Here is an 11,336-nt window from a genome sequence, read left to right on the forward strand (position 1 = left end):
TCCCGAGAGGTCGGTCACCCTTCCCCCGGAGGGACCCGCCTGCCAGCCAGGCTAACTCCGGAGCCGGGAGACGCCTCCTCCCGGAGCCCCGCTGGGATCCGCCTTTCATCAGCCAGGCTCCCTGCTTCACCCTCGCCCCACCTCCCCTCCCAAGCCCGGGCTCCAGGGAGAGCGTCTCCGCCTCCCCAGCCACGTGTTGGGGCGCCCCAACGGGTCCCCGCCCCTGTCTGAGCTCTGGGCCAGGACTTGAGTCTCACCTGCCAGTCCAGGCCCCGACCCCACTGTCACTGTCACGAGATGGGGGCGGAGGCAGAGGAGGGAGGAGGAGGAGGAGGAAGCGGAGATGGAGGAGGAGGAGGGAGAAAAAGAGGAGGAAGAGGAGGAGAGGGAAAAGGAAGAGGAGGAAGAGAAGGAGGAGGAGGAGGAGGAGGAGGAGGAGGAAGAGGAGGAGGAGGAGGAGAAGAAGAAGAAGAAGAAGAAGAAGAAGAAGAAGAAGAAAAGGAGGAAGAGGAGGAGGAAGAGGAGGTTAAGGAAGAGGAAGAGAAGAGGGAAGAGAAAGAGAAGGAGGAGGAGAAGAAGATGAAGAGGAGGAAGAGGAGGAGAGGGAAGAGGAAGAGGAGGAAGAGAAGGAGGAGGAGGAGGAGGAGAAGAAGAAGAAGAAGAAGAAGAAGAAGAAGAAGAAGAAGAAGAAGAAGAAGAAGAAGAAGAAGAAGAAGAGGAGGAGGAGGAGGAGGAGGAGGAGGAGGAGGAGGAGGAGGAGCCGGAAGAGGAGGAGGAAGAGAGAAGGCAGGAAAGCAATATTAGGGGGTCCAAGGTTTCTCGGGATTGCTCTCTTCTGCCTGGTGTGGTGTGGGAAGAGGTCTCCCCAACATACACACACACACACACACAACACACACACACAACACACACACACACATACACACACACTCAAGCAACACCCCATGTGTTGCAACCAAGGTCAGGAGAGCCCTCCACCCCCACCCAGACAAAACAGCATAGATCTTAGTTTATAAAGAGACAGCAAAAGTGCATCTAAGAAAAAAGCAAGATAGATTACAATAGGGCTAGCAGATATAGTATAGAGATATAGTACAGCAAGGGCGGGAGCTTGTCTTGCAGGCCACCAACCCAGGTTCTGTTCCCAGCACAGCTCATATGGTCCCCCGAACTTGCCAGCAGTAATTCCTGAGTGCAGAGCCAGGAGTGAGTCAGCCCTGAGAATTGCTGGCTGCGACCTACCCCCCACAAAAAACAACAGGCGATGTAGTTTCTTCATCATTTGTTATTCAACTATTCATTTCTATTATTGAAAATCAGTGGTTCACCAATTAAAAATGTTTAGAATGATTAATGATTTATGCGTTTGTGAATAGTTATTATATACTTTGATCCTAATCAAACAAAAAACAAAAAACGGGCCAGAGCAATAGCACAGCCTTGCAAGTGGCCAATCCGGGACGGACCTGGGTTTGATCCCCAGCGTCCCTTATGGTCCCCCAAGCCAGGAACGATTTCTGAGCACAGAGCCTGGAGTAACCTCTGAGCGGCACCGGGTGTGGCCAAAACAAAAAAACTAAAAGCAAGATTCCAGGAAATTACAGGGCAAGCAAAAATGTGCTCAGAAAAGAACAGGGTAAAACAGTTTGGGGGCCTTCAGGGCAAACGAGATAGTACAGGAGGGAGAGTGCACTTCCAATTTCCAGCTACATTTATAGCCTGCTAACACCATCAGGAGTAAGTCCTGAGTGCAGAGCCAGGAGTAACTCTCCTCTGAGTATTGTGGGATGTAGCATCCAAAACCAAAACGCTCAAAAACACAATTTAGGGTCTTCTTGAGTCCAACACTGGCAAAAAAAAAAAAAAAAGGCAACCAAAAAGTGACGCTCTTACTCGGTCAGGGTACCTGCTAGTTGGCATGTGAAAAGCCATGTGCCTGCTTTCCAGGTCCCTGTTGAATGTCGACATCCTTGCTAGCTGTACTTGAAGCTTCTGCCAACTTAAACACTGGGATCCAGGGTGGAGGAGTGATATTGCATGGAGGCCAGTCTGTGTGCTCGCTTCTGGTTTCCCAGGTGATCCTAAAGCTTGGGCAATCTGTGTGTGTGTGTGTGTGTGTGTGTGTGTGTGTGTGTGTGTGTGTGTGTGTGTGTGTGTGTGTGTGTGTGTGTGTTTCCTTCTGTAAATACATAAGTTGGTCTCATTCAACACAAGATCAAAAGTGCCAGTGCGGGGCCCGGAGAGATAGCACAGCAGTGTTTGCCTTGCAAGCAGCCGATCCAGGAACTAAGGTGGTTGGTTCGAACCCGGTGTCCCATATGGTCCCCCCACCCCCACCCCGTGCCTGCCAGGAGCTATTTCTGAGCAGACAGCCAGGAGTCACCCCTGAGCATCGCCGGGTGTGGCCCAAAAACCAAAAAAAAAAAAAAAAAAGTGCCAGTGGGATTGGCTTTAGCTAGGAAAGGGTTAGTTAGAGCTGGGAGGTAACAAGATTAAAACCCTTCTGAGTGCTGAACGGGTTCTCTCCACTGTTCAGTTTGACTTTTGAGAAATGTTCAACCTCACCATGTGTTAAACCCGAGCCATAGCACAGCAGGTAGGGCATTTGCCTTGCACAAGGCCAACCCACGTTAGATCCTGGCATCCCATATAGTCCCCTGAGCCAGCCACGAATGATTTCTAAGCACAAAGCCAGGAGTAACCCCTGAGTGCTGCTGAGTGTGCCCCTCGCACCCCCCAATAAAGTCAACACAGCACTATCTCTCGTTTTTGTAAAGATTTTTTAGTTTTGGGGCCCGGAGAGATAGCAGAGTGGCGTTTGCCTTGCAAGCAGCCGATCCAGGACCAAAGGTGGTTGGTTCGAATCCCAGTGTCCCATATGGTCCCCCGTGCCTGCCAGGAGCTATTTCTGAGCAGACAGCCAGGAGTCACCCCTGAGCACCGCCGGGTGTAGCCCAAAAACCAAAAAAAAAAAAAAAAAGATTTTTTAGTTTTGGATTGGTTTTTGGTTTTGTGTCCACACCTGGTTGTGCTCAGGATTACTCCTAACTCAGAAATCAGGGATCAGCCCTAGCACAGGCTCTGGGGACCCTCTGGGATGCCAGAGATGGAATCCTGGTCAGTTGTATACAAGGCAAGCACCCTACCAACTACATTATCACTCCAGTCTCCGTGTAAAGCTTTTCCTTTTTTTTTTTTTAAATGAGCTATATGCATAGTGTGTTCTCAATTTGAGATACAAGGTAAGCATTCACTAGAAGTGAACAGCCAACCAAGGGTTCCACCAAAAGGGTCCCTTCATTCCATAGGCACCCTGTGCTATTCTTGGTTGGATACAGAACCTTAGCAAAACACCTTGAGCCAGAACTCTTGGTTCTTTTCTTTTAAGGGGTGCCTAAACCTCCTCACCTCATAGGGATGCTCTTTCTTTTGTCCTCTTTCCCCCAATGTCTCCCCAAGGCAGGATGGGGTGAAGAGAAGGGGCACTCACTCATTTGGGGAAAATACTCTCCTCACTGGCCTTGCTGAGATAGTGCAGAGGAAAGAGGACCTACTGAATCAGATGCATTTTTGTGTTTTTGGTTTGGGGGCCACACCCGGCGTCACTCAGGGGTTACTCCTGGCTCTGCACTCAAAAATTGCTCCTGGCAGGCTTGGGGGACCATATGGAATGCCGGGGATTGAACCCGGGTCAGCCACATACAAGGCAAATGCCCTACTGCTGTGCTATCACTCTGGCTTCCCTCAGATGCATTTTTTATTTCAACAGATATTGCCAAATGGGGGAACAGGGGTGTGCCTCTCAGACCAAAATCTCTGTTGACTTCTCACACTGCAGGGGGCAGAGACCAGTGCTGGGTGGCAGTGAGCAGTGTTTAAGGATCCGGGCAGCAGATGAGGTTCAGGCCTTGTCCTTGGTACAGCTGCAAGGATGCCAGCAGCCAGCTGCTCTCAATGAACAAGCCCTTTATCCAGCTCCATGCTGCTGCCTCTGGAGTATGTGGCCTGATGCTGCACAGCCCCAAGCAAAACATAAACAAGATCCTCACTTAATCTGTCAATCTTCTCCCATAAAAAGCCACCTGGGGGCTTAGAAACAAGAGTCACTAAGTATGCCAGGCACACAGATTCACGAGAGTCAAAAGCTCCTTTGACCTGTAACCCTTCAAGTTCTGCCTCCCACGGATGCCAGATCCAGCTTGCTGGGGGCCCTTCCTGTGTTCCCATGCAGAGTCCTCCAGTAGAAGTCCAAGTATCGGGCCCGGAGAGATAGCACAGTGGCGTTTGCCTTGCAAACGGCCGATCCAGGACCAAAGGTGGTTGGTTCAAATCCCGGCGTCCCATATGGTTCCCGTGCCTGCCAGGAGCTATTTCTGAGCAGACAGCCAGGAGTGACCCCTGAGCAATGCCGGGTGTGACCCAAAAACAAAAAAAAAAAAAATAAGTCCAAGTATCCAGGGAGGGCTCCTTTTGGAAAGGGAGAGACCCAGATAAGAGGAGCCTTTGAGACTGGCTGGCCACGCCCCACATTTAAAAACATGGGCCCTGGGATGAAGTGATAGCACAGAGGTAGGGTTTTGCCTTGCACGCATGCAACCCTGATGGACTCCAGTTCAATTCCTGGCATCCCATATGGTCCCCCGAGCCTGCCAGAAGCGATTTCTGAGCGCAGAGTCAGGAGTAAACCTTGAGTGCTGCCGGATGTGGCCCCAAAACCAAAAATAAAATAATAAAATAAAATAAAAGCCTAGGCCCAGACTTGTTCAGACTCAAGATCTCACATTAGGGCCAGAAAGATATTCCATGTAGATTGGAGAAAGATAAGCAAAATTCAGTAGAAAGGGAAGACTCCAACTACAGTGGTTGTAGTGAATCTGTGCTGTTAAATCCTTTGTTAGGTGTTTGTGAATCCACGAATAATCCCCAGAATGAGAAATTACGTCCCATCCCCTTGTCCCCTTTTGGGGGGAGATCTTGGTAATATTTATCCGCAGCATATAATAATCCACACAGACAAGAAGGTTAGGGTGTAAAAGATTGGGGGGAGAGAGAGAGAGAGAGAGAGAGAGAGAGAGAGAGAGAGAGAGAGAGAGAGAGAGAGAGAGAGAGACAGAGAGACAGAGAGACAGAGAGAGACAGAGACAGAGAGACAGAGAGATACAGAGAGAGTCCTCTTGCAGCCTGCAACCAGCTCTTGCAAAAAGACCCCTCTTTTTTTTTTTTGATGGACCCCTGTCCATCAAGCTATTTATTGCCAACTCCACAGCGCCCCCACCTGAAAGGGCTAGGTGGGGCAATAGTCACAGAACAATCCTAAGGAAATATTTTTATATACAACAATTCCAAGAATAATCTTATGGAAACTTTTTCATATACTACAAGTGGTGATCTCCACAGAGTCATAAGAATCTCTGGGGAGGTGGGGGCAGGGGGATCCCCACTTCCTCTTTCTCTCTGCCTACTGCCACCTGCCCTATTTTCATCTTCACTCTTTCTTCACTAAAGCTTCACCACTCTGAGCTACAAGAACAACTCTTATTTCCTCCTATGCCCCTCGCTCGCTCTCTCTTTCTCTCTCTCTCTCCCCCCACCTCACTTCCAGTTCTCAACGGTGGCCATTCTCCACCTGGAGGGTACCCCTTCATACAGCTGTAAGTGTTTTCTGGGTGGAACTAGATCAAACTAGTGGCCTTGCTGAACCTCAGGTCACAGTTCAATGTTTGCTTTTCCAGAGAGAACCACCTTCAGGACCCCAGGGCCTTGTCTGCCACCCTCCATCAGGATTGCATCTGACCCAGTGGCAGAATCACTCTAAAGGGAGGCATCCAGGTCCTCATTCCACATCAACCTGGAGAGGCACAACGCCCAGCAATCATGCCACCTGTCATGTTTGCTGAGTTCAAGACTCAGCTCTGGGATCAGCTGCCCATGCCCTTTGGCAACCTAGAGAAATGTGAGAGCAGAAAGATAGCTGAGTGCATGTTTTGCACATAGGAGACCTGGGTTTGATCCCCAGCCCGGCCTGACCCTAAGTAGAGAGCCCAGAGTAGCTCTAAGAACTACAGGGTATTGTGATTATTTCTCCAGCCTGGCAGATCCTAGAATTGTGGTACAAAGGGTATATAGATAGAGAGGGCCTATGCACAGCAGAAAGATAGCTGAGTGCATGTTTTGCACATAGGAGACCTGGGTTTGATCCCCAGCCCGGCCTGACCCTAAGTAGAGAGCCCAGAGTAGCTCTAAGAACTACAGGGTATTGTGATTATTTCTCCAGCCTGGCAGATCCTAGAATTGTGGTACAAAGGGTATATAGATAGAGAGGGCCTATGCACAGCTGGTTAAATGAGTGAATGAGTGAAGATCCAAAATGGGAATCTTGTGTTTGGGAACAGGCCTTGCGGGTTAGAGAGTTTCACTTTATCAACCTGAAAAAATACACGATGGTTAGGCCTAAAAACCTTGTCTTAGCTTGAAGAGATTGAGCAAAATAATGATGTAGGCTGGCAAGTCTGGCAGAACCAAGTTCCAATCTTGAAAATGGCCACTGATTAACTCAATGGTCTTCGGAAAAGAGTTCTTGGCCTGAGTTTTATCATTTGTACAATGGAAATAAAATTTTAGAGAGATGGTGGATGAAACCATGAGTTTAAAGCACCATTGACTTAATGGAGAAATGGTAAGTGAATAGGATGTTTGCCTTGCATGCTGCCAATCTGGGTTCGATCCCTGTCATCCCACATGATTCCCCAACCATCTTGGGAGAACACCTTGGAGGAGTATCCCTCATCTGTCTGTCTCTGTTTATTTCTCTGTCTCTGTCTCTACACACACACAAACACACACACACACACACACACACACACACACACACACTGCTCCAAGTACATAGTTCAAAACGAAATATTTTACTTCACACACCAAAGTCATGTTTTGACACACAATATGATAGCACAGCAGGTAAGGAAGGCACTTGCCTTGCATGTGGCTAATCTGGGTTCAATCTCTAGCACTACATGTAGTCCCCTGAACCCACTAGGAGTGACCCCTAATTATAGAGTCAAGCGTAAACCCTGAGCACTGCTGGATGGAACCCCAGAACAAAGTAAGTCATGTTGGCAAATGAGAGCCATTTCCCACACTCATTTTCAAAAGCACATTTCACAGAACAGTCTGTGATTGATGGCTCTATATCTATTTCAACTCCTAGCAGTCACATCACCCAAACATTCATTCTACTAAGAGATCAGCAGGGATCCATTTTGAATTCTGTACAGAAAGACAGGTGCCAAGGTCAAGTACAGAAGGAGCAAAGGGGACAAGGCCAGATGAGAAAGATCCACATGCAGTAGGGAGAGAAGGGAAAGAGATTGGAAGGAATCAGGCTGTATTTTTTAGATTTGTAATATTCGTCCAAAGATGTTTGTGATTGAGTTTAAGTCATACAATATTTCAAACCCAGCCCTTTATCTTTACATTTCCCATTACCAATGTCCCCAGTTTCCCTCAGCCCTCCCCCATTCAACTCTATTCTTAGATGCTATCTTCGGCTTGCAATATTGTGCTGATGGGGTATCATGTATATCACTTTACCTCCTTTCAACACCTAGCGTGATCATCTCCAACTGTCATTAACATAGTAGCCTCTTCTCTGCCCTACCTGCAGTCCCTGCTTCCTACTACGGTCCAGTCCCACTGGCTCCTGTCATTTTTTTTGGGGGGGGGAGGTTGGGGTCACACCCAGCAGCACTCAGGCATTACTCCTGGCAATACGCTCAGAAATCGCTCCTGCCAGGCTCAGGGGACCATATGGGATGTCAGGATTCGAACCACTGTCCTCTGCATGCAAGGCAAATGCCCCACCTCCATGATATCTCTCTGGCCCCAACAATAATATCTTTAATATATATATATATATATATATATATATATATCCCACACATGTGTGTGATCATTCTATGCCTATCCCTCTTCCTCTGACTCTTTTTTTTTTTTTGAATATTTTTTTTTTTTTTTTTTTTAAGGAAGAGCTATTTTAATTTTCTATTAAACATTCTTTGAAAAGCGTTATTTTATCTTCCTGAATTATAAGAAATACATTAGCATTAGAAAAACTAGAAGGGAAAATTAAATGTAAATAATTAAACTTATATGAGAAAAAAATTAAATAAAGGACCAAGAACTTTACAAATTTAATTGAATTAATATTTTATCATTTGAAACCGTGCATCTCAAAGCAAAGTATTTAAGTTTTAATGACAGCATTTTATCATTTGAATACATTGATTTTTTTTTTTTCAAGAAGGAAATCCATTTAAAAATACTTTTATTTTAAAAATAGGCCTGTGTTCAACTATAGATTTCTTCCCCTCATGCTCTGATCATATTTCCTTTATTTTGATTTGGGAAGAAAATATCGTTTCTGTTGGCATGAAATGCAAAAATCTGTGGGGGGGTTTCTCCTTAAAAAAGATCCCAGTACAGAACTTTTTTTTTTTTTTTTTTTTTTTTTTTTTTTGTGGTTTTTGGGTCACACCCGGCAGTGCTCAGGGGTTATTCCTGGCTCCAGGCTCAGAAATTGCTCCTGGCAGGCACGGGAGGACCATATATGGGACGCCGGGATTCAAACCGATGACCTCCTGCATGAGAGGCAAACGCCTTACCTCCATGCTATCTCTCCGGCCCCATCCAGTACAGAACTTTTAATGAAAAATAGTATAAGGTATTAAGTGTACAACACTAAGTTATGGCTAAAGACTGGTATTATACACTTTCTTAGTTCTCCCAAGGAAAACTTGTAATTGAATCTTCAGCAGAATAATCCTTAGAAATACTTTATAAGCAAAATGAGAGCTTTTGTTTACATAGTTTTTGGATTTTGCTGTTCCTAATTTTATTCTGAAATTCAATTTTACCCCAAACCATAATTACCATATTTAACTTCGCAATGCACGGTTGTATGCAATTCAGCATAGCAGCAGTATACCATTCAAGGCTCACTTCACCCAGAGTTATGAAAAACAAGATTGGACACACCCATTCAAAAACACATCTCAATGCTATTTGCCAATGTGTAGTTTCAGTCTAAATTCCAACAGTGAACTAGAGGGAGAGATAATCTATAGAGCTCATCTTGATTTTCAAACCAGCCCAAGAGGGAATTAGTTCTTCACAGCTTCGCTTTGCCCGGCTGCAGCTGAAGGGTCTGCAACTTCATCGCCATGCCCATGTTGCCTGTGATTTTCAATTTGCCTTGAAAAAAGGCCGACTGAGGGTTCATTTTCCCAGTCATCAAAGCCAGCAAGTCTGAGTCCTCCATCGTGATAGTGCAGTCGGCCTTCTGGTCTGAGTTAGGGAGCACAGATCCTTTGCCGTTCTTCACATCCACTACCCATGTGGCTTCTTTCCCATTAGGGCCATTCTTCACTTTGAAGGCAAAAACACCACCAATTTTCTTCACAAACTGCTCCCCTTCCTCTTCAAGCTTTTTCTCAATCTCCTTAAAGATCAGATTTGCCTTAAATCCATCAACTGCAGAGCCAGTTGGAGCAGCCTCAATTTGGTAAGCTCTGGCAGCCTCGGGAAATCCCATCTTGTAGACCGTGACGACGACGGCTCCTCCGAGGCCGAGGTTGTGCTGCAGACCCACCTTGGCGCCGGGCACTTGCCTCTTTCCCTTTTTTGAATATTTTTTTTTATTTAAAGGAAATACATCCCATAGTTGACATAACTGACTGTAATACATTTGTTTCAAGATAAGGAAAAGCAAAGTTACTGAAAAAACATAGAAAGAAAATAGAAAGAAAAACTAAAAAATAAAATGGAAGAGAAGAAAAAGAAAAAAAGTTCAGTAGCAAGTATATTTGTGAAAATTATTGTATCTCCAATAAAGTCATTAATACAATAGCAGAAAGTTTAGTAAACTCTTTTTTTTTAAAAGATAAGAGATTTAAAAATACAATAAAGGTGTATGTGTGGCAGCTGTTGTTATTGTTTGCATATATAGGCTCTGACTCATTTTTTAACACCAGGCACAAAAGTCAAATCAAAATGAACTAAAGACTTCAATATCGGACCTGAAATCATAAGGTATATAGAGGAAAACTTGGGCAGAACTCTCCGCGACAGTGAACGAAAGGCATCTTCAAAGATGAAACACCCCTGATTAAGCAAGTGGAAATACAGATAAACAAATGGCACTACATTAAACTAAGAAGCTTCCGTACTTCAAAGGATATGGTGACCAGGATACAAAGACTGCCACCAATTGGGAGAAATTATCCACCCAATACCCATTTGATAAAAGGCTAATATCTAAGATATGCAAGGCACTGGTAGAGCTTAACAAGAAAAAAATAAATCCAACTCCATCAAAAAATAGAGAGAAGAGATGAATAGACACTTCCTCAAAGAAATACAGTTGGCCAAAGGGCTCATGAAAAAAATGCTCCACGTCATTATTCCTGGGGAGATATAAATCAAAACAATGAGATACCATCTCACACCACAGAGACTGACACGCATCACAAAGAACAAGAACAGCCAGTGCTGTCAGGGATGCTGGGAGAAAGGGACTCTCATTCACAGCTGGTGGGAATATGTTCTAGTCCAGCCTTTCTGGAAAACAATATGGACATTCCTCAAAACACCAAAAATTGAACTGCCATTCAACCCAGCAATAATGTTCCTGGGAATAGACTCGAGGGGCCCAAAGCACAATGCAGAAAAGGTAGCTGTAACCAAGCTTTCTGGTTTGGTTTGGGGGCCACACCCGATGTTGCTTAGGGGTTACTCCTGGCTCTGTGCTCAGGAACCACTCCTGGAAGTGCTGGGGGACCAGCTGCCTGCAAGGCAACCTCCCTACATGCTGTGCCCCCATAATCAGGCTTTTAACTCGAGCATTCAACGGGGACGCCCCGCCCCCAACCTTCCTAAGGCAGTTGTAGACAGCACTGTCTAGTTCTCAAAACAACCAGCCTACTTTTCTCCTAATCTTATCTTCAACTGCTGCCATCTGTTCTAGAAAGCTCCCACTCTCTCCTTTCAAAGTGGTTTGCAGAAAATATCAAGTGTAGTCAGCCTTATGATCTCCCCAAATCATCCACATCCCCCTTCCCAGGCTTCCTCTCCACCCAGTGAGTTGACCCAAGAGCCAGGTGGTGTCCTTGAGACCTGGACAAGAGTGCAGAACTCTATTTCCTCTAGATCTTCCCGGAAAGCAAGGTCCTGCCTGTCTCTTGTGACTTGCCCCCTTCTGGGGAAGGAGCAGGAAGGATGCAACATTTAGAACTAGTGAGTGGAAGCTTTTCAGTCATGTCAGGAGAAATAAGGAGATCAGC

At 45.9% G+C, this 11,336-nt stretch overlaps 1 protein-coding gene across 1 annotated transcript; it reads right to left on the reverse strand.

The window, feature by feature from the left end:
- Positions 1–8,685: 8,685 nt before the first annotated feature.
- Positions 8,686–9,667, reverse strand: LOC126009672 (sterol carrier protein 2-like). The gene has a single exon (XM_049774224.1). The coding sequence runs from the start codon at positions 9,587–9,589 to the stop codon at positions 9,167–9,169; it is 423 nt and encodes a 140-aa protein (XP_049630181.1). The 5' UTR covers positions 9,590–9,667; the 3' UTR covers positions 8,686–9,166.
- Between the last annotated feature and the right edge of the window lie 1,669 nt (positions 9,668–11,336).

This window comes from Suncus etruscus, chromosome 5 (assembly GCF_024139225.1).
Source record: "Suncus etruscus isolate mSunEtr1 chromosome 5, mSunEtr1.pri.cur, whole genome shotgun sequence".
Lineage (NCBI taxonomy): Eukaryota > Metazoa > Chordata > Mammalia > Eulipotyphla > Soricidae > Suncus > Suncus etruscus.

Excerpts from the sequence above, each read along its gene's own strand:
- LOC126009672 (XM_049774224.1), bottom strand. The coding sequence starts at position 9,589 with ATGGGATTTCCCGAGGCTGCCAGAGCTTACCAAATTGAGGCTGCTCCA.